At 43.9% G+C, this 23,969-nt stretch overlaps 1 protein-coding gene across 1 annotated transcript in view; it reads left to right on the top strand.

The window, feature by feature from the left end:
* Positions 1 to 788: 788 nt before the first annotated feature.
* CDH2 (cadherin 2) overlaps positions 789 to 23,969 on the top strand; it is a 119,918-nt gene continuing 96,737 nt past the window's right edge. Inside the window, exons 1-2 of the mRNA XM_063326770.1 lie at positions 789 to 1,612; positions 12,476 to 12,587. Coding sequence (XP_063182840.1) covers positions 1,538 to 1,612; positions 12,476 to 12,587 — 187 coding nt within the window. The 5' untranslated portion in view covers positions 789 to 1,537. The remainder of the gene's footprint in view (positions 1,613 to 12,475; positions 12,588 to 23,969) is intronic.

The raw sequence follows: 23,969 nt of genomic DNA, 5'->3' as shown, positions 1-23,969 counted from the left end.
AATCAACACTTGGTGAGATTGTCTAGGGGGCCAATGCCTACCAAATCCTCCCCTTTTTATGTCCCAGAATGGGAGCCCTGAAGCACGGAAACAAAAGAACTTTGCTCGGTGACCTGTGGGCGAGCGAAAAAATCCTTGCCAGCTCCGCCAATGACCCAGCACTGATACTCGCTGCGGTAGCTGCCCGCTCAGCAACCCCTCCCCAGCTCCGCTATAGCGCGCTGACAGGTTTTTTTCTCGGGGGACCCACGGACTGGAGCCCCGGCCAAGCCTTTGGAAAACGCCTGCTGATGGAATTCAGCAGGTAGTTTGGGAAATTAAAAAAAAAAAAAAAAAAAGGAGGAAAAAGGGGAGGGGGGTGTGTTAAAAAGTGAAAAAGAGAAAAAAAAAAAAGCTAACCCGCTAAGCAGTTACAGTTGCGGGAAACTTGCCGGGGCGTCCCGGGGTTCCCGGGCCATCGCCCCCCGCATCTTCCCGCAACACCTTCCCATGCGCGGCAGGAAACAGGTCCTTCCTTCGCCAGCAAGTTATCCCCTCGCCTCGCCCCCCGCAAACAACCGCAGCACACCAAGTTAGTGGATTGGCATTTATTCCTCCCCCCCCCACCTTTAGCTGTTGCGGGGTGTATCGGCGTGGGCGCCTGCCCCACCGCCGGCTCTCTGGAGACCCAGCCGAGGCACCGCTATTCGCGGGCGGCGACAGCGATCCCCGTTGCTTGCCGTGCCGTTCCCATTGGCCGTGCGGCCGACAGGGAGCGACGGGAGGCGGCGGGGGAGCTGCCGGCAGCAGGCAGGGAGGCAGGCAGGCACCGGGCGAGCGCGCACACACACACACACGCGGCAGGCGGAGGCTGCGGGGGTATTGTTATCATTGTGCTTCAGCGGAGGGTTTTGCGTGCAGGGGGAGGGGTGGAGGGAGGGGAAGAGAGAGAGAGAGAGAGAGAGAGAAAGTGCGGGGCGAGCATGCAGCAGGGCTGGGGCCGGAGCAGCGGCGGGGCTGGCGCGCCCGGGCTGAGGCGCTGAGAGGAGCCGCCTGCCCGAGCTCGCTGGGGGGCACCGGCGGGAGGAGCCAAGCGGGCACGATCCGGGCGTGGGGGAAGGAAAGCAGCCAGCCGAAGGGAGCCGCCGCCGCACCGGCCTCGCAGCAGCAGCGACTACTTCTTTCTTATCTCCCAGCCTTTTGTTCGCCCATCCTCCTCCTCCTCTTCCCTGCCCACCCTCTGCACCGCGGAGGGGGCTCGGCAGAGAGAAAAGCCAGCCTGACCCAGAGCTGAGTTTCACCCATCCTCCGCCCCCCTCTCTCTTCTCTCCTCTCTCTCTTCCTCCGCTGCATCGCTGCCCATGAGCTAAAGCGGCAGCCGGCAGCCAGCGCCGCGGCAGCCGGCTCCGGTAGGCGGGGGCAGACGCCGTCCGCAGCCCCCCGGCAACCCGCCGCTGCCCGACCCTCCCCGCTGCTCCGCTCGCCCCGCTCGGCGGGCTCCAGCCGCGCTCCGGGACTGCCGGGGGCCGCCCTGCCGCCGCCGCCCCTCCTCGCCTCCATGTGCCGGGTAGCGGGAGCGCCGCCGCGGATCCTGCCGCCGCTGGCGCTGATGCTGCTGGCGGCCCTGCAGCAGGTAAGCACCGCCGGCGGGGAGCGGGGCCGGGCTGCGTCTCTTTGTTCCCCTGCGGGCGGCGGTGCCCGGGGAAGGCGGGAGAGTCGGGGCCGGGGGGGAGCTCCGCCGCCGAGATGCGGGTCTCCGGGAGAGGGCAGGGGACGGCGGCGGCCCCCGCGGCCGGGGTGCCCCGGGGTGTCGCGGCCGCTCGCATGGAGCCACCTGCTCGGGGGCAGCCCCGCCACCGGGCGCTGCACTCCGGGGAGAGGGGAGCTTGTGCCTGGGGCCGGGTGAGGGGGGTGCCCGGGGCGTGAGGGGTAGCGGCACCGCCGCTGACGGGACGCTGATTGTCCCCTCGTCGCTGCTGGGAGAGCAGGTGCCGGCGGACGGGGGAGGGGGACGGGGGGCTGCCCGGTGTCCGCTCGGCCCCGCGGTGAGCGCGGGGGACGAAGTACCGGAGTGAAGGGACGGAGCGGGCATCCCTCCCCGGCCCCGCGTGGGGAAGGGGAGCGGGAGTGCCGGAGAGGTGCAGGGCGGGGGGCGACCCCCGCGCCCCTGCTCAGGAGGCTGGGGGCCGCTGCGGGCCGCGCCTCGGCCACCCCCGGCTCCCGTGCCCGCTAATCCCTTCCCGGGAAGAATTTAATCAGCCTCCGCCTGGGCGCCGGGCTTCCCCACCCCCTGCCGTTAACGGGAATTTCCACTGGGACGGGCTTGGGCTGCGAAGTGTTTAATTTATTATTATCAAAGTCCTGCTGCTGCCTCCCCCCGGCGGCCTCGCCGGGGCGGCCCGGGCAGGCTCTCCGCCTGCCCCGAGCGGAGGGGTCCCGCGTTGGCAGTCGCGGGGTGCTCCGGGAGAGGGGGGTCTCCGAGGGGGCGTCTGGGGCGAGATGGGACTGACGGGACGCTGCGGGGGCGGGGGGGGGGGGGGGGAGCGACACAAAATGGATCCCGGTTGGGGCAGTGCCTTGCGGGGGGATGGTTGGGTTGAGCTCCCCTCCGGCGGCGGGGGGTGTCCGGAGCGAGCGCGGAGCCGGGGGGTGGGGGACCCCGAGCGGAGGCCGGGGACAGGTGGGGAGGGTGGCGGTGGGTGTCGGTGTGTCGTCCCCCGCCCCCCCCACCGCTTTGTGCTGGCTGAGCCCGTATCCGGCGCGGCGCCGGGGGTGGCGAGGGCGGTAAGTCTGAGGGACAGATGGCGCAGATCATCGCCTCTTAATGGTATTTACGGTTGGGGCATTTCTGGCGGGCCGGGGGAGCGGGTTGAGGCGAGGCCGCCGGCGGGGCCGGGGCGGCCGCAGCGGCTGGCGCAGGGCAGGGGGAGGCGGCGGCGGCCACTGTCCATGGTGCAGCGCAGCCGCTGCCCCCGCCCGCCCCGCCGCCTCCGCCGCAGCCGGGGGCAGGAGGAGCCCGCTCGCCCTCCCGTCTCCTCTTCCCCCGCTCTCCGACACCCTCCCGGGGCCGTTGAGTCCCTCCCCGCAGTTTCCGAGCTGCTCTCGGTGTGTGGGGGGGTGATGGCTCGCAGCGGGCGAGCGAGGTGCTGAAACGCTGGTCCACGGCAGCCGGGGATTTTTTTATCCCTCGGGTCTCAGGAGGAGACGGGGCTGGCCGGGCACCGGAGGGTCCGGCTGGGCATGAGCCTCTGCCATGGAAAGCGGCGGCCACCCCGCTCAGAAACTTGTGATGTGCCACTTGCAGACTGTTGTTGTGCTGGGTTCGGGTTTTGGGGTGGGTTTTGTTGTTGTTGGTTTTTGTGCTGCTTGATTTTTGGCTAGGTTTGTTTTTTGCCTTTTTTTTTTTTTTTCCTCCTCTGTATCCTAACATCTCCGCAGATCTGTACATGCAGCTTTTCTTTTTTTTTTTTTTTTTTTTTTTTTTTGCAAATCCTTATGTGCTGTTTATTATGTGTTTTCAGTTCTGTTTAGTCTTCCTATCTCAATAAATCTTTAAAGCACAAATTCTGCAGTAAGCTTTTATTCCTTTTTTTTTTTCCCCGCTACCCAGGGCAGGTTTGAAATTAAAGCACAAGCTATGAATTAAGGACAGGAACTAGCAGTATTGCTTTTATGTATCACTCAGTGTCACTAGCACGTTACGGTTGGGGAATCCAATTTCCCCCTTGTTTGGGTATCCATTAAATCAGGTTAGGGTTGATTTTTAATAGTGTGTAACAAAATTGGAACTTGGGTATGAAATCAGATTTATAGACCTGTGCCTGTACAACACTTTCATTTTAAAAGCTTTTTTTCCCCTCCTTCTTCTTTCATGCATACTGCAAAGAACCCTCACAAGCTAGATGCAGTGATAACTTTTTTTCCCCCTGTCATCATACCAACTACTTTTAGTTTGTACAAGGTTATTTGTATCAGGGTATTTCGAAATGTTGAACCCTTCTACTTACCTTTTTCCTCTCTGCAACCACAAGACCTAACTACCTTTATTTTCTGCAGTTACTGATCATTTCATTAATCATCAGTGATGTAGAAAAGCTGTCATTATGGAATTACTTGAAAGATTGTAACTGGAAGCACATTTTAAAGCAGATCTGTAGGTGCTGTTTATGTTCAGGAAATAGGGCTTTAGATTTCTGGCAATATCTAACCTGCCCGAGATGTAAGAGGGTGAAAATTGCACTTTATTTTCCTGGTTAACAGATTGGTATGAGTCTCGAAGTATTATGTGAAAAACCTGATGGAAGAGAGGGTAAAAGGAGCGAGGCTTGCTTTTCTGGCCAAAACAACAGTTCCAGTTTTTGGAACTGGGAAAACCACAGGATTGAAGAAGCAATGGGAAAGCTGGCATGAGTGTTACAATTACAGGAATAAAACTACGGTTAGTTAGAAATGAACTGGAAAGGGGAGTAGAAATTTAGTGGTCAAAAAGGGATTTTTTTTTTTTTTTCTCCATGTATAAGGTGATTGGATCACTCTGTGGATATTATCCATTTCTAAATTAGAAATAAGTAAATAATAACGCTGTTTTGGAGCCTTTCATGCCTGGGTGACTGGTTTGAATTCGAATTACGATGACCGAGGACGTAAGTTATTACCCTCTGCAGGCAGTTTTGGTCTTATTCCAGGTCTTAGCGAATGTATCCAGGTGATAAAGCTACTACCCTAAATGACACTCCTGTTAAGCTGCCTCCGCTGAGAATCCGGCAACGGCATTTCTTGCCAACTGCACCCCTCTCGCAATCACCCCCAGCAGCAGTCGCTGGCAGAACCGGGGTGAGGAATATTAACGCGGTTTTGTGCAGAAGTGGCAGCGAGATCTCCTTTTGTGGATCTCCTTCTGTCCCTCATAAGACACCTGTGTCTTAGATTATTATTATTTTTTTTAAACAATCTATTTTAAGTCGTATAGGAAATACGTGATTGTATAAGCACAAAAATGAGTTTCAGGTTGTCTCTTTTTAACAAATCAGGCTCCAACATCATCAACTCCTTTCAAAGTGAATCGAATGCATTTTATAATGCGTTTCATAAGCCCCAGAACAGGATAGTTACGTGAGTGGCTCAGCCTTTTTGGATGTAGATCTTTCCGTTCTGGTTTTGCTTTGTCTTCAAAGGATCTATCTGAAAAGTTAAATGTGGCAGGATATTGCAGTAAAGAGCTCGCTAATCCTTGTCTGTCTGGTCTAGGTGATAGTGATACCACTGACAAATCCTCAAAATTCTGATAATTGCATAACTGAAGGAAAAAAAAAATTAGAAGTGTCTCTTTGGATATTAAACTGGAGATATTATTTTAAAAATTATTTTGTGAAAAGTTTTTTTTACAACTGCTTTTTACATCTGTTACAGGACACATAAGGTCGCGTAAGTTGACAATTTTTGGAATTGAAATCATAGGTTGACAAAACAGGAGATAATTTCATGTATTTAAACAAGTTCTGATTATCTGAGCAGATATGGTACAAGCTCAGAATTATGTACACTGTTGATGTAACAGAAGGTATACATATTCTCTTGTCAATTTATGTATTTTTAATAAAGATTATGTGCTTTCTAGAAAGCCTTCTACCCTTCTCTCTTCGTGGGTCGTATTGCTACCTAGGCATGCAGCTTGATCTGCTAGAAAGATGGATGTATAGTTTTTATAACAGTTTTTAAAATATTGCCTAAGATGATCATATTTTTGAACTACATCTGTTCAAGAGTGTGTAATTCAAAAACTTCCCATCTATCGTTTTTATTCCTGCTCCGAGAGATTGGAGGAACTCCCAGAAACATCACTGGAAGAGCCCTGTCAGGTCCCATCTTAATTAGTTTCAATGATGCTTTCATGTCAATAATTTCATTTATTAGGTTTGGATTTCTAAAATAACTAAATACTGTAACACATGAGACAGTTTAGTTGTGACAGAAGTGCATGTGTATATTTAAAAATAGCTTAAGGAAGTTGTGAGTAAAGTTATTTTTACTCAATACAGACAGTCTTGCGTAAGGGACTTTTTGTCATGTGTTAAGGAGTAGGAATTGTTGAATGGCTTTTCTTGCCTGAGTAAGAGGATCATTTACCAGTTAAACTCTCTGTGTGTCACTGTTTTTGTAAATGCTTTTTTAGGCTAAAAAAAAAATAAAAATTAGAAAACTTGTAATAGTTTCAGTAGTTCTCCAGTGCTCCAATTAGGATGAAAATTTTATTTATTTCAAACAATGTATGCATACGAGTCCAGTCCCCAAAGGCTATGCAACTTCTAGTGTTCCCTGGCATTTTTGTTTTAAATTGTTTTTTATTATACAGCATAGGAGGAACCCGTAGTGTCCTTACTGAATAGCCTGTGTACTTCCACTAACCCAGTGGCACCAGTTGCGCATAAGATGCGATGAGACATATCAGGCGTGGAGAGTGATGAAAGCAGAAGGACGACTTAATGCCTTTTGCAATAGCAATGATAATTATAACGGCACTTCTCCCCACCTACCACCGAACCGAGACTCACTGGTTGGCCGAGTTAATACTGAGTCTTAATACCTGTTATACCTGAGTAGAGGCGAGTCTTGAGAAGAAAGAAGGCGTTGTACGTTATTGCAGGAAGAGTTTAGGGAGGATTTGTATTTTGCCAAAGCACGTTTGTAGTTTGTGAGTGATCTGAGAGGGACCTTTTTCACCTGGGTGTGAGGTCGTGCCGCTATTCGCTCACCTTGAGAGGTATATAACCAAATCTGCGTGATTCATCATTCGATTTGATCCTTCAGGTCTCGCTGAAAGATCACGGGAGCTCCGTCTGAATAAAGAGGGGAAATTAGGCTTTCTATTTTTAAATGGCTTATGAAAACAGATACGGGATCAGCAGCTTACAAAATGGAAGGTATATCGCTGCCAAATCTTTTCAACGTTTCACTTAAACTATTTGGTTTTAGTCAGTATGCGTGTATTTAATTAAATATCATGTTTCCAAAAGGCGTGTTTATCCTCTCCTCTAGGCACTCCTTGACATATTTAAAAAATATATTTTTACCAACAGACTCCTCTGGGGACTCCTCCATTCCTTATAATTAGCATATAATTATCACCCAGCAGCTGAAGACATAGTTAAAATTTTGTGATCCCCCAAAAGAGTTCTTCCAGATAGGCCTTGCGAGGCCTCCCCCGAAGGTCGGGAAAACACAGGATCCTCCTGTAAGCATTAGCAGCAGTTGTTCATGAGTGGAGATGCTCAACATGGGCAATGCAATGGCTGTCATCAAATCGGAGAGAGGACATTTCCCCTCTTAAATGAGGATATATATAGTCAAACACAGGGCTGATCTGTTTTGTTTCGTTTTTTCTTAATTAAAAAAATACGGCGTACAGAAATTCCATTTGGTTCTGTTACCGAAGTTGAAATTTTAAGACACCTTCTCTGATACGAGCCGTGGCTTGTCTGGAGAAGCACATGTCTTGGAAGATGCAGCACTCCATGTTCTCCTAGTTGAGGGAAGGGGAAGGCCCACACCAAGTTACGGCTTTGTGCTACATGGATATACCAACTAAATATCTCCATGTTTAGTAAAGCAAATGAATGTTGTCGCTCAGTTGGAGTTAACAGAATAGGCTACTGACGCGGTTTGTGAGACTCTCGAATTTGTAAAGCTATGGTAACCTGTGGTAACCAGTGATGGTTTAAGACAACTCATTTTAGCCAGATGGTAGCATCAAAGTTGCAGTCTCTATTCTTTTGGGAAAGTGCTTGAGAGCTTTAAGTGTTGGTTTAAGAACCTGGATTTTCTGATCTAAAATGTTGTGGCTCGTGAAGTAGAGCACTAATTAGAAGTGAAGATGGCACAATGAAAGCCCTCTCTGGTGTAACTGAATGACCTCTGGGAGGACGTAACCTGGCACCCGCTTTGGAAGCCTTTGGTTTCCAGAACAATTTGAATGAAAGGCACTTTTCTTTTTCTCCGGTTGCAATCTACAGTTGAAAACAAATTGTACTCCATTGACTACATTCGCTGGAGTACTGAGTACCACGAGGGTATAAACTGCTGCAGCTCTTTGCAGCAAGTTGGAGAGTAAGAAAGAGTTGCTGAATGTTTTCAAGTTTAGCATCTGAAGCATTTCAGAGATGTGTCTGTCATCCTGCAGAGTATCTTTTGTATGCCTTATGGTAGTGAGTAAAAGCTCATCATAAAATAAGACCCACCTTGTACAGCGTATGCTGCTGTGGCAGATAATGTATGTCGGCAAAACTAAAAACAGATAGAATGATCCCTAGAGTCACCACAGTTGTGAATGAGTATTGGGTACCATCTTGGCCTTTAAATTAATGAGGAAACACCCAGTCTTTAAACACAGTCACAAATGTTTCTGTGATCCGTACTTAAGTTGAATATTACTGTCACAGTTGCAAATTAATGTTGGTTATTAAGGAGGAAATGCTCAAATACCCCCTTCCTGCTCTGCCATACGTATAATTATGTCAGACGTTGTTTTGAGCTTCGCACAATAATGCCCCGTGAATTGGCTGGACTTGGCAACTTCCAGCTGTACTATATCCAATTATAACTGTATAGCATGATATTTTCTCTGATGCCTACCCCTCTGTTTCTCACTTTACTACCCAGGCTTAATTTTCCTATAGGAATAAGCTACACTGAGCATAGAAGAAAGCAGTCTTTCAAAAACAACTTCCCTCGCATTTTGGTACAATCAATATTAAGAAATCTAATGTTGTAGTACATGCAGATGCAAACAGTGGAAAAACAGAGACTTTGATATTTCAGATTAATAGCTACTAGTGATCTCCAGTGGTGTGTGGTGTATGCAGAGAGAACAAGATCAGCCCCGTTTGAAAGCTGTATTTAAGAGTTCAGTTCTGCAAATTTAGGATGCGTGTTGTGATACGAAATTGCATCTACAGTTGCGTGGTGAGCTTGAATTTTTAAATAGGTGTTTCTTTACAGAATTGTATTTTAAATGTGGCTACTTTTTTAGAAAGTATGGAAGTTGGAAAGAGGTGTTAGTGAAGAACTGTCGAAGCTAGTGAAAGCGATTCTGCCTGGCTTTATTCTTTCGCAAGTGTGAACGAAGCCTGTATTGTTGGAAGACACTTACTGGTGGTGTTTAGAAAGAGTAGTAAACATGAATCCATTAGAATGACAAAGTTGGGATTGTCAACAACAGGTTGCTTTTTGTTTGTTTGTGTTTTTTTTACGTTGAGCTGGTATACAACCTTGAAATTAAACCACGTTTCTAGATACTCAGATATATCTAGATATGAAACTAAAGTAACTGAGGAGCAGGGTATGAAAACTGCAGGCTGAACTGCCGTAAGTATATCGAAATGGCCAATTCCTTGAATTGATTGAATAATAACTTTGACAGAGGACTTCTAATTTGCATCACGTTGCTTCATAATTGCAGTTTGCCTTTGCCTTTTATCGGAGATCTACAGTACTGAGTTTATGTGCATGGTCTGATACCACGTTTGACTAGGTGTTAGCTCTTTAGCATCTGGAGATGGTAATGCCTGTTACTCATTTTGCAGTTAAAAATGACTAAATAAGCCATAAAGGGTGAGGAAAGCAGAATACTTTTTCAGTAGTAACCCTATTTTGCTTTAGCAAAGTCTGTTAGTACTTGAGAGGAGAATTTTCAGCGCTGAGCTTTTTCAAAGCTTTGTAACTCCATTAAGTAGGTTTTATATGGGTGCAAGTTAAGGTAATTGCTTTCCATCTTAAACGATAGGGTTTTTTAAGTGGTGTCCTTCTGTAGATGACTGTACGAGTAATATTATCTTATGTTTGAAATAGTCTTGAGAATTGCACTAATCACACAAAATCCTGTAAATTACAATAATGTGCCCCATAATCTTCACTAGCTTCCCCTTTTGCCCTGGACAACGGGATAAAAATATTTCAGCATCCTCTTTTGCTTAGAGTTAAAATCGTTTAAGTCTTGCAGTGCTCTTAGTCTGAACTTGATATGACCCAGTGTGTCTGAAGCTACAACTTCTACTTAATTCAAAACGCTTAACATAGGGCGATTAAGAATTGCTGAAAATTTGAATTCTTCCTTCCCTTGTGTTTTTATTCTCAAACAATCTTTACAAAGGACTGTTTTTGGAGAGCAGAGTACAGTCTTTTGTTTCCGGATAAAATTGATGGCTGCAAATGAAAGAATAAAGAAGGCTTTCTATTCATGTCCCCCAGCCTTTGTTTCAGTGGGCATTGTTTCAGTTTATAAGAGCTGTTTAGTACATATAGATTGCTGGAAAGGCTGAAAGATTCCCAGGCACATCAGTGCAGACTTGTTAAAAATCCTGCTATCTCCTCAACTGCCCACCCAGGACCTTTTTGTTTCAAAGATACCATGAAAAACTTTGTTGTTTTTTTTTCCCTCTTGATCACATTTGCTTTGAGGTCACCTTTTGTACGGTAGTTTAAACAAGTCTTACTATTTTTCTTTCAAATTACAGAAACCTTATCAAACCTGTTATTTGAGTTCTAAAGCTGAGGAAACTGGCAGTTGGAATTGTAATTACTTTTGATTTACCATCTTTTTATCTTAAAAACTCAACCTGTAAATGGACCGTTGGTGCTTAGCTACAGATCCAAGTTCCAGCTTTGCAGGTAACAGTCCCCTGGCAGCTTAACTGTTGCTTTGTGTTTGCTTTCTCTTTAGGGTCTCTGTATAAACATTTTAAAGTACGTAAGGAAATGTACACAGATGAGGTACCTATGTAGTACAGAAGTCACAGTTAAACCCACGCCACAGTTTAAGTGAACTGGACGCTTGATAATTACAAGTTCTCTTGCTGGGCACTTACGTAGATAGTGCATTAACTTGAGTTTAGGTAGTAATTTTTTTACTTTTTTTTTTTTGGTCAGTGTTGAGCTGCTTAGTTAGGACCATGTTGGTATAAGAGCAACACAATGTGTTATGAATCCCTCCTGTTATCAGTGATAAAGTTATTCTAATAGGGGTTGGCATGCTGAGCTTGGCCATGTATGTCAGTGGAGAGATAACACTTCTGACCGATCTCTCTTGCCTGAGGAAACCCTCGTGGTTTGAGATGCTCCTGTCCCACCTCTGCTCTAATTCTCTCTTTCCCTGAGGTTACTGTGGTAAATGGGTATAACACCATCATCTCTTCCTTTTCCATCTTTTTTTTTCCTTTTTCCTTTAGGGCTTTCTTTGCCAAGTGTATGCAGACACACTTACGTGGCCTTGAGTAGGTCTACTTGATGGAAGCCCATCTGGGAAAGTAAAAAGGAATATCTAATTTAAGTCTCGATCAGATTTAGGTATGATATAGCAGCACAGTTGCTCGTGCTGTCAAAGACCATATACTACATCTGGGCATGCACATGGATAGGCCTTTAGTTGGCGTGTAGGCGTGTTTGAGATTGTGCGACGGCTCTTGCGATTCCTGGGCTGTATGTCAGCCCAAGCTGGTGTGGGAGCTGAGCTCTCTGCCTTGCCCAGCGTGAAAGGGGTTTTGCCATGTATGGTCATTTACCCACATGTAAGCTGAGCTGTTGTTTTGTGCGGGACTAAAATGAGACAAAAAGAACCCACTGAAAAGAAATCTCAGTCCTTTGCCAAAGAAAATTGCATTTTTTTTTTTTTCATTTTCTTTTATTTTTTAACAAGGCAACAAACTTTCCTGGAAACGAGCTTAGCTATCAGAAGCATCTTCTGAACATGGAACACTACAGAGCAAACAAGCTTCCAGATTCTGTATTATATTTCTTAATAAAAAGGCATTTATGAAACTCTTTAAGAACGTGATTTGAGGGGAAACTTTCTTAACAAGTGAGAGAACAAACAGTTTCAGTGGCTCGGCTCTTCCCTTGTTGTGCAAATTTAATAATGAGCTGCACTCCTTTTAACTTGAGGTCCCTTTGAAATAGAAGGAGATTGCATTGGAAACAGTTGGCTTTATATGGTATCCGTTTGAATGCTAACACAAATATAAGTTCTGCTAAGTTACTGCAAATGTAGCATTTTATCTCAGTTTACTTGTACTGCTGCAACCTCACACAGAAATACTCTAAATAAAGCATTTTAAATCAGTGGTTGAAGTCTTTCCTCTCAAATATATCTGGCTCTGTAAAAGTTGCCGATGGGTTTTGTGCAACATTTATTTCCAGAGGAAGGAATGTTTTTGTTCCCTCTATGATTCCCCTTCAGTCTCGACGGCTGGGTTAGTGGAAATGTTCAGTTGTCAGAAGAATCAAGATTGTGTATTATTTAGATCTTACCAGACAAGTGGGATTTGTTTCTTCCATTCCAGTTATCAGAAAGATTAACCCTTTGCCCTCGTGGTCCTAATTGCAGCCGTTCAGAAACAAAGACGCTGCTTGTACATGAGAAGCAGCAAAATGGAGCGTGTGCCAACTGGAATCTTTCTCTGGTGAATGAGGGTTGTGAGTATTACATAAATTTTGTCCTGCATTTCAGGCACCGATAAAAGCAACCTGTGAAGATATGTCCTGCAAGACTGGATTTCCTGAAGATGTTCACAGTGCAGTGGTGTCAAGGAGCGTTCATGGAGGACAGCCGCTTCTCAACGGTATGGTTAGAAAAGATGTTTTGATTTATTTTTTATTTTATCTCCTGTATTCTTACCCACAAGTCACTCTGGAGTATTTTCATCCTTAAATAGGGCACAGACTCTTGCAGGAGAGAATGTCAGCTGCTCTGTGATTATTTTTTGATTACTGTCATAGGACTTAGAAAATCTGTTGGCATTAGTGGTAGCATGTGCACCTCTGTTGACCATAATTTGAAAATACTGAGCATTGCAAACCTTCCCGTGATTGTCCACTGATTTTCTTTCTCAGCACAGCATTCACTCTTGGTGTTCCTTACTACCACCGACGATATGTATACTGTCAGCCTATAATTAGAGCCCACGTGCGAGTGATGAGGAGGTGAAGAAAATTTCCCTTCTGCTTTCCATCTCCCATAGAAGTACTGCACTTAGACCCAGCCCTAGCACTCGCATTAATGCAGAGATAGTTCCCTTTCTGCTTCTTGGCAGCAACCTGAGGAGGGACACCTGTGGAAAGCAAGGCACGGGACAGGCAGGAACAGGAGAGAGGTGTTGCCCATGGGCCCCCAGTCGGTGACCGCAGCACTGCAGTCTTTGTGGGGAGCTGTGCCAGGAGGGGCAAGACAGAGCCGGCACTGTCTCTTGGACCGTGTGCTGCTCTCTCGCCCTGGCACTTACCTGTGTGGGAATGGCACGGTGCCCAGGATGAGGATGACCCGCTCACGGCTCGCTCTGCGAGTGCAAGCCCTTGCCTCCCGCCGGGGACACGCTGCAGTCAGTACATCTGCCCGTGGGTCATCCAGGTTGGGAATTCAGTTCGCTGCTCTTCTTGCATCTCTGTTTTTCAGGGATAGAGTAGTCATCACTAGGACAGAGGCACATGCTCTGAATCTTTCCTAGATTTCCCCAACCAGTTAAGTTTCAGTATGCAAGTTTGTGGAAGTAGAATGTTTAAAAAAATGTGCATTCATTTGGCTGTTTTCTAAACTGCTAACATAATTATTTTTTTTTTTTCATCTAATTTGGAATTTGTGACTTAAGAACATCAGTTTTAGACTGTTTCAAATACATCTTAAATAAGGACTAATTTAATTTAATTTGTTGTTTCTTTCACATATAAATATGGCTACACAGATCAAGACATTTAAATGAAAAACATTCTAATGAGTCTGCAAAACAAATGAAGTCAAAGCTGTAGTCTTGATTTTACATGCTGTATGTAGCAGTCTCTCTCCTTAATTATATTTTTACAGACCTGTTTTGTGCTTTTTTAGAAATACAATGGAAACTTGAATGCAGGATGAATTGATTAGCTTTAGTGTATTTAAACTTGAGTTATTAAAGCTTTTTCTGTTCAGTTTCAAGGAAGTATATTCTACCACTGCAGACTTTTCTTTCATTGAAGGATAGCTTAGAAATTCATGTATTAAAGCAAATGTTCTGCCAATTGAGAAAATAATAAAGAAGAAAGAATTTTCCTCGCTTTCCCACCAAATGGGAGTTAATAGATGACCCTACAGTAGACTTCTTCAATAGCCGTCAACAGCAAGAACTCCTTTGGTAGGTGATGCACAAACCCGGAGGGAGGGGCAGAAACAGGGACAGAGAGCACAAAGGGCAAGTGATTTCCAAAGGTGCTGCCTTAAAACCACCAAATGTTTGTTACTGCTTAAATATCATGCCATCAGTTCATCCTAAAATGGAGATCATGCAAGTTTTGAGATCTGCCCTGTCCTGGGAAAGTTCTCTTTGCTCTTCATAGAGTCAAGACCCATTCTGCAATTTGTCTTTTTTTTTCTTTTTCTTTTTTCTTTCCTCCCATCAGCTAGGAACTCCAGTGAGCTGCCCGCTAGTTCTGTGCGGGCATTGCTCATGCAACGATGACTGACCAGCCTTGACTGAGTCTGAACTAGTAACGTAGGATGGCAGACTGACTTCCTTTCTCATTACTCATCACATTCACACAGTCCCTTCCCTTGCTTCTCACAAGTGAGTGGTTTGTCCTTGAATGGTATTAAAAAGCATAGCGTTTTAGGGAAGTAGGAATTGGAAAAACAGTACGAGGCATACTGTATGTATCACATCATATCAGCTGGTTGAAAAATGACCTGGGGGAGTTTGTTTCCTACCACTGTTTCCTCAGTTGAATTACTGCAATGGTTAATTCTTTTGAAAATTCTGACATGCTTAAAAGCATGTAATTTGCTGGTTACACATAAACATACAGTCCATCATTGCATAGCTTTGACTTAAATTTAATTACACTGTCATTTTGAAATACTATTGTTGTCAAAAGCCTATTTTCTGGTTATTAAACTAGATTTGGATGACGCTGCAAGTTAAGTATAGTTGCGTGACATTTGCTTCTTGGGGATAACCATGGGCCTGATTCTCATCTTCGTTGCCTTTCCTGTCTAACTGCGTGCTTATACTAGTATGAATTCAGAAGTGAGGCATAAAACTGTAGGTTTTCTGTATGGTTTAGAAGTGAAAGCTTTAATTTTCTTTGGGTTTGTGCATTGATACCACAAGCCCAGAGGCTTTGTGGCCCTTCCAGCCAGCTGCAGAATAATTTGAACCTGACTTGATGCTTCTTAAAATACTAACAAAATAACCATATGTTTATTATGTGTCTCATTCATTTGCTTTATCTGGCACAGTTGGGGACAAACCTCTCCTAAGGTCTTGAGTTTCCGTCTTCCTCACCAAAACTTAAATAAAATCAGCGTTACCATATGACTTGTTGATCTGTGCTTTTCACTTGTTACAGTAACATAGGATATCTGGTTTTTAGAGCAGTATTATAAGAAATATTTACCTTAGAGTATGGGGCAGGATTCCACGATGCAGTACATGATACTCTGGTTTCTGGAGAGGTTTCTGTTCCTGTGTTCAGGTGGTGCTTGTTTTTGACAGAGGGTTGGGCTTGTTCCTATTACATTAAAAAATTACATTTTTTAAAAATCTTAGCAAAATTACATTTCATTTATATGGTTAGGATGAGAGAGTTGGGGTGGTTCAGCCTGGAGAAGAGAAGGCTCCAGGGAGACCTTAGAGCAGCCTCCCAGTACCTGAAGGGGGCCTACAGGAAAGCTGGGGAGGGGCTGTTTGCAAGGGCATGTAGCGATAGGACGAGGGGCCATGGTTTTAAACTAGAGCAGGGTAGGTTTAGATTAGACACTAGGAAGAAGTTCTTTACAATGAGGGTGGTGAGACACTGGAACAGGTTGCCCAGAGAGGTGGTGGAGGCCCCATCCCTGGAGACATTCAAGGCCAGGCTGGATGAGGCTCTGAGCAACCTGATCTAGTTGAAGATGTCCCTGCTTACTGCAGGGGGGTTGGACTAGATGACCTCTAAAGATCCCTTCCAACCCAACACATTCTATGATTCTATATATTTGTCAGACTCTTCTGTGCATGAGGGGCCACTACATGTTCAGTTGTCACAATATGTGAAAAGTCAGTGGAGCAGTACATTCAGAATAACGTAAGTTGGAAAAGGGAAAAAAACCCTCACATTTATTAATGTGGGTTGTCCCGGTTTGAAGTATTTTAGGACTTGAATGTTCCAAGATTTATAAAAAAGAAATCGTATGCAACTAACAACTCACCAGCCATCACATAGTAGAAGTAGATTCCTAAAACAAATTTACAGTCATGTTACTTCTGAATTGTTTCTGTAAGTAAAACATGATTGCTGTCTGGAGGACCGTACATAAGATGTAGTATTTGGAGAAGAAGAGGTTAAGTTAGAGGGAGTTATGTCTAATATATTAAATGCCCTTTCTTGTGCTGGTTTTATTGCAGTTTCGTAGTTCATCCAGGAAAAAGTACTTGTGGCAGTTTGATATGTATGTCCAGCCTGTTTATCTAATCTTTGTTCTATATCCTGCAAATTTTAAGATACAAATAATGCATTTCTACTAAAATCATTCACCTAGGAACGTTACTTGAATGGTTATTTGGAGAATCATATCTTAAAGTCAGAGATTCTTACTCCGATAACTTATTTTAGTGCTTTCTTATCTTTCAAAGACTTTATTTTAACATTGTCTGTCCTGTTACTAAACACGTTATTTCTGTCCTCTGCTAAGCAAATTCATTGTCTAGACAAGATTCTTAAATGCATCCTTTTGGGTGCTATAAAATATTTCTAAGCCCTTTGAGTAGCACAATGATAAAGAACAAAAAAAATGTTTTGGTGTTGATCGCCGAGATAAATGGTGATTATGGGTGAGTAATAGCAAAGTTTTTCATGAGCCATTTAAGCCAGAGTGAGCTGACAGCATTGCCAAAAGAGGCACGCTTACGCCATCCCTCCTCTTTGAGCCTGGTACCAAGTGTTTATGAAACCGTAAAATGAACGGGGTTAACCAATTTAATCTGGGGTAAAACTCGCATTCCTACTCCTTAGGCTTTTGCTGAAAGATTTTTGTATGCTTAAACACAGCCGTGGTGTCCCTGCTGCCTCTTCTCTTCTAGCAGTGAAATGCTTAGAAAATAATATTTGTTTCGATGCTTTCAAACCGAGTGACAAAACTTGATTTTTGGCATTCCCACTGATTTATTTTGTAGTTTACCATTGAGAATACCAGTTGGTCTGAAACAATCCAGAAACGCGTTGTTGGGAATGCAGTACTTGGGAATTGGCTGGTGTTTAAAAGTAACTAATGTTTTCATGACCTAGTGGGGGTTACATGGGTGCTGCCTGTCCCAGGTGAAGCCACTTGGCTTTTTTTTGCTGCTAGTGGTGTTTTACCATTCTACATATAAAAATGCCCATTGTCAGCTAAGAAAAAAATTTCTTTTAAAAAAAGGAATGCCATCATGCTTAAAACTGAAGCCAGCAGCTTTTCAAGGCTTATGTCTCCTTCATTTCTATAAACAACTTTTATGCAATTATATTCTTACTATGGTAGCATGTACTGGTGGCTTTGATATTCCAGTGCACGTTAACAGTAGAGCTAGGGAAAGTATTTTTATCAGAATCATATTTTCCAAGAGGGAAATTAGTCTTTCCCCACAAAAAAAAAAAAATTGGACTTCCCCTCCCCCTCCCCCCATGAAAATGGTAACCACTTTGTTTGAAGTCTCCTTGCCTTAAGCAAAAAGACAGTTGACAAGTTCCTTCCAGGCAGACAGCCAAAGAATCTCAGATGGATGGGGTCTCTCTATGAGTTTCTGGCAAGCCAGGAAAAAATGTTTCAGTTCTTCCCAAATGTATTTCTTTTCTGAAATTCTCTTCCTGTACCCTCTCCTCCCTGCCCCCCCCCCAGAAAAAAAAAAAACAAAACACAAAACAACAACCCAAACAAAAAAACCTAAACATCATCCTTCTACATATTCTTTTTAACCTTAATGGGAGTGAGAATTATTTTATTTTTTTTTTCAGAAGCATATGTTGGGAATATATATTCATTGTTTTCCCCCAGTCCTCCTTAACATTTAGTAGATTAAGTTTTGCCCTCTTCCCTGTGAAGCGCAGTAAATTTTAATGTCATCACTTGGTGATGCTGTGCCTTGTTGATTTATTTTATGTTACAGTTGTATTCCAATTCTCAGTCTCTTGCCTTTTTAATCCTTTTCCTCTTCTCTTCTCAAACAGCTTTCCTGTTTGTCCTCTTTCCATACCCAGCAGCATCCTAAATTCTCCTGTGTCAGTATTGAGCTCACTATCCTGGATTGGAAGAGCTGCTTCTGTTTGCTTTAACTACGCTAGCACAGTGCCTGTTCTATGATGCCAGTTGTCTATTCACGTACCAAGCTCTTAATGTATTCCCAGATACTTGTCCCCTGAAAATCAGGGCTTTCTTTTGCTGAAGCAAGAGATTGCTTTTCTTGAGATGTGGTTTCCTTACTTGTTTTTCCCCACTCCTTAGTTAAACATAGACTATATCCTAGAGTATACATAATGTATGTTCACCTTACTGAAAATATCTATTTGAATGATGGATCTTTCTTTCTCACTTCGATTCCTGCAAAGTTCTACATCTGATTTTTATGTGATACCCAATTTTACTCTTTAGTATTAAGCTACTAATGAATGTTGATATTTTCTCATTGCAAGTTTGTGTGTAGAACATTACATATATATAAACAGGGAATAAATGTAAATAGTGAAATTCAGCGGTGTTTTGGATGTGCACAAAGCACAAACATTTCAGAAACGTAACTCCATTATCCCTAAAGCTCTTAGGAAATTGCAGTATTTGGATCGATTTGTATATCCAGTATCAAGGAATCTATCACTTGAGTTCTAGATAAGAAGTCATTCTAAAAGAAATCTATAAACGTGTACTAAACAAAATGTTTTCCTGTTGCGTAATATTTGGATTAGAGGTAGAAATACATTTTGTAGTTAAAATCATAATTGCACTATTCTGTCCACTTTTTCCAGTGTGGACTCTTAAAACTACATCTTGATACAGAGAAAAATACACTTAGAGAGACGTTACAGAAATCCTGAATGGTTGCTGTGCTCTGGGATGTGTAGATTACTATCTTAGTTAATTAGTCCAGCTCTGATAGTCATTTCTGTTTATGGTGCATTTACTTGAAATGCACTGCATTAATTAGTACTTACTTCATCTTCCTGTGTTCAGCTGGTTACTTATGAGGATCTCAAATGTAGTGTCCTTTCTGTGTGCAGAAGTATGAATTACGAGTTGTCAGCTGTCCCAGTAAGCTCTGGGCATGACTTAATGGGGAACGGCAAAGGAGGTGTTTGTTTCTGCCCCTGAAGCCAGGTCTAGCTTTGCAGTATTTCTAACACCATTTAGTGTAGCCTTAGCTCAGTTTTAAACTGTGCCATCTGGCCTTGATTCCCAAGGGGCCATTATTTCTCCTGGAATTGCTGTAGTTAGAGCCTTCTCCAAGGCTGACCGGTGCTCTAGGGGAGGCTGGGTGGAATGGCAGTTGCGAAACTGGGCAGAAGGCCTCCTCAGCAGACAAAGGTGCCCTTGGGTATGGGAGAGGTATTCCGTGATAGAAGAAAAGTTGCTTTTCCTTCTAACAGTGGCATTAAAATATTTATTTATTTTATGTGGGTAGATCAGTGTATGGAATACGTGGAGCAAAACCTCAGGTGAGACCATCTGTGTTAGAATCACGTGAGATACATGGTGTGTATAATTACGCATTCAAATTCTCGCTAAAGACTACATCTTTTGTTGACTTGTCATCTTTCTAACAATCTGGAAGACAAATTTACTAAAGCATCCTATTGAACCAATATTATAGAGAAATGTCCTTTATTACAGAACATCTTAGCATACTAAAAAGAGATAAATTCCAGTAGTATTTAAACACTTAATGACTACATTAAGTCAAATACTACTGTGTTGAAGACTTGGATGTCAGTCAACAAATTCAAGTACAGTTTGAACTGCTCTGATTTTGGTTGAATGCAGTGAGGCAAACTAATTGCTTTTGGTTGAACTTGTGACATTCAACATGGGGGCATTTTTTAATCTGTAAATGATAACTTTTGGAAGAGTTCACTTCCAAACTTGTAGGGCATGTCCTATGCATCGGAGTCAGCCCTGCTGAACTCGGAAGATAGGAGAGGCAGAAGGAAGGTGCAAGGGAACAGCATCAGATTTTGGATGGAAGGGAAATTACTAGAGTTGCTATTATCTTTTAATTAGTCTGTAGAAGGAATAACTGGGCTTTGGTACCCTTTAAATCCTTCCAGTTTAACACAATGCAGATGGTTTTCCACTCCTCTGCGTGTACCCCAGCTGGGTAATTTGTCCTCCAGAGAGCAAGGAGAATAATGTTGGGGGATAAGTGGGGTGAAACTCAGGAGAGGAGGATGGGGCTGAGGCTGGAGAAAGGATGGAAGCAGAAGAATCCGGGTGATGGAGGATGCTGGAATGGGTGGAGGAATGAATAGAGGCCCTGGTGTAGTTCAAGAGAGAAAGGAAAGCACAGGTTCTCCACAACTCAAGAAAGACCAGAGAAACTTGGCATTGTTAGAAAGAAGGTGGCAGAAGCAACCTAAGGTAGGAAGGAAAGTATCTTGGAGTATTTTCAGATTTCCTCATGAAAGGTAGTCACAGGCGTCTGGAATCTGTCCTGAGAAAAATGCCAAGGACTGCGTGGAGCCCACCAAAGTGGATTAACTGAGCAGATAGTGCTGAGAAACTTTACTAGGAGAAACTGCTAGGCCTTTTTGACATCAGAATAACATCAGGATGCCCACATCTCACATTTTTTTGCAAATTATACTAATGCCAAGAAACCTAATTATCTGAGTATTCAGCCAAGATCAGATAATGCACAAAGAGCCTTTTGAAGATAAACTGATCCTACAGCCAGGATATGAGGTTCACTAAAGAAGTACCTATAGCTTGTACATCATGGCTTGTCCACTGTTCTGGAGGCCGCATTGGGTTTGAGCACTCAGAGTCCATCAGTGTCTAGAGTGGCCTCTTAACCCACTGCTGCTTCTTGCTACAGTTGAATTGGTACCAGTATTTATTATTTTTTTTTTTTCCATTGTTTCTGACTGTGGTTACAGATGTGCAGTTGAAGTGCATGTGAAAATACCGGTCTTAAGTAAAGCTAGGAGAGGATATACCAAAAATGCAACTTTCTTTCCTTGAGTTATAAATACATCGCAGTGATGTGGGTGCAGGATGAGTAAGTTCGATCAGCAAGCTGATGTGTCACAAAACTATTCCTGCTTTTTGTGGTGGGCTAGTTCTCCCCTGGGTCAGCTGGCTTTGTTGATTTACTGGGACATGCTGTGGAAAAGGAGATAAATTAATGAGAAAAGGTGTCTGTTAGGGGGGATGAGAGAAAAGGAGGTCATAGCTGAATGAGACTCCACTGTGTTGGATTCTCTGTTAGGTTTGGTTTTGTTTTTCTCTTTTCCCCCAGCAGTGCAACCAAGAGATTTCTTCATGCTGTTTTAATTTTTTCCAGGGTTGGGCAGCTGAGGATCAGCTCCCCTTGCCCATTCCTTTGCTGCCTGCTGCATCCCAGGCCCATCCAGGCATAGTGGCAAATTGCTCCAGCGGTTCTTAACTGGGTTGCAGATTGACAGCGAGCAATCCCATTAGCCTGCCAGTCCAGCTGCAGATAATCCTGGAGAACCAGGGCACCCAGCGCTGCCTGCGGCTGCCATCCCTCTCCCCGCTGCAGCCCGACGGTGGGCAGCGATGCTCCGGGCAGAGCAGCAGCACCGCAAGGCTTGGATGCGCCTCCTTCACCTCCGAGCTGCCCGCAAGAGCTTCCAAAACTGGCTCATTTTGAATTTTTCCTCTTCCCTTCTGTTGTCTGTCCCGTTTTGGGCAGACCTGTGAGCAGTGGCAGATACTACGATCCTCTCTGCTCGCCTGCAGGAGCAAGGTCTTTCTTGTGCACTGGGCCGCCTTCTAAGCAGTAGGTTTTGTGTGGTTTTGAAAGTTAATGGCACATGCCTCCCAGGTTGTGGAGAAGAGGAATTATTTAAGAGACCCTCTGTGAGTTCCAGTTTAACATTCTCTTAAATAGTAAAGTTACGAATCCCTAAAAGCATAATTTGTAACATAAAAGCTATCAAAATAGCAGTGCAATCTGTTAAAGTGTTTAAAAATTTGATTCTCTGCAGTTTAAAACGTGAAATAAATGTACACTAATTGTTTTGAATGGAGATGAAGATGGTGTTTGAAGCCAGTCTTTAAAGGAATTAGTGAGATAGCACTGCAGTTAATGGTGGAGCACTATTTTTCTGTAATGGGCTCAGCAATGTTCTCTAATTAGCTTGCAAATTGATATTCAAATACAAGTAAACTGGCAATCAAATGCAAGCAAAACATCTATGTAAATAGTCTTCCGTTTCTGCATTTAGCATACCTGTATCAAAATTATGTGTGGGTGGAGGGTGAGCTCTTAGTTGTTTTTCAACATGGAGCTTTTATTAATGGTGGGTCACTGGTTACATTAGGTCAATATTTTGGTTCAAGCACATGAAAAGAGGAAAAAAATGATGAAGCCTTTTCTTCCACAAGTGAGTGGCTTTTAAACATTAGTAACATAATACTGAGCGTGTATGAGGTTTTTCCTGTCTTCATTTCGTTCGGGTTTTGTCAACTAGTTGTGCACATAGGATTTGATGCGTAGCTGAGTCAGTGGAAATTACTTTGTTGACTTTCCTGGATTTACATCATGTTTATGTTCCTTAATAAAATTATTGCTGTGTGGGATAGCCATTTAACTTTCAAACCTTGTGCCAGAAACGGGATACATAAAATCTTATTGCTGTTTGTGTTGTAGGGTTTGCTGCTGCATAGAGTGCAGCTTCTGAAACTTGAATTTAACTTAAGTAGTTTGTAAACTTTCTTTTCTACAAAGGAGACCCATACAACAAAGCTGGTGCATAAGTACCGTTGTGGGGAAAGGTAAATAAAAATCATACATTTAAAATTTGGATTTCAAGGGTCTCTTTAAACTCTTTGATCTAGAAAACGTCTCTTGGTCATTGACACGCTGATAACTTGCTAACTACCCTCTGAAAGCGCATTGTTTGTTGACAGATGGAAGTGTGAGGATACCAGTGGGTCAACTAAGTGGTTTTATCATCCCCACATATGTTTGTTGTTCAGCATCATCTTTTATGCTAAAAGTTCTTTGGAACATACTTCCCCAAATCAAATTCTTATCACTGTGCATTCGTTAAATCAATTATTGTTTGCATAGATTTAGCTTTCAGTGCTGGTTGTTGTCTGAGTTCTTTAAGGGGGAAAAACCCAAACAAAACCAAATCCCAAAAAACTTAAGAGTTTTCTGTAAAGCAGCTAGTAAGCTTTTTACACCACAGAAAAAAGGTCAGTGAAAGTCTTTAGCTTTCTAATTCAGTATGTGCTTTTCTGTTGAAATAACTGCAATTTTCCCTTTACAATGCTTCAGTGTGTGTCTGTGCTTTTATGAAAAATTGATTAATTCAGTTCTCAGGGGATGGCTAATGGGGGAGTGTAGGTCCCTTGGAGGTCACAGGTTCAGATCCAGTCTATCATGTGCACCCAGTAGCCACTCAGTGATAGCTGCCTGGTAGGTTATGCAGCAAAAAAGAGCCTTGGTTAGTTTGGTTTCTTCTGCAGGAGTTTCTGTTGAAAAGCCATTCATTACGTAAGAGCAGAAATACCGCTGAAATTACTGGAAACTGGGGCAGCACATGCGGGCAGGGAGCGATTGTGTGTATGAAGGTAGCTGGAGAAGGTCAATATCCCAGTGTTTTCCAGACTGTCTAGAAGAGAGAAGCAATGATACGGAGTGAAATTTTAACCTCTTGGAGAGCATTTATGCAGAGCTGAGATATATTAGGGCAGGAGTTTTAACAGCTTGCAGCAAAAGCCTTTCAGGTGTCAGAGGTGTTTTTGCCTACCTGTAATTGATTCGGCGTGTTTCCCAGACACA

This window comes from Chroicocephalus ridibundus, chromosome 2 (assembly GCF_963924245.1).
Source record: "Chroicocephalus ridibundus chromosome 2, bChrRid1.1, whole genome shotgun sequence".
Taxonomy (NCBI): Eukaryota; Metazoa; Chordata; class Aves; order Charadriiformes; family Laridae; genus Chroicocephalus; species Chroicocephalus ridibundus.
This window is presented reverse-complemented; position numbering and strand designations above follow the sequence as displayed.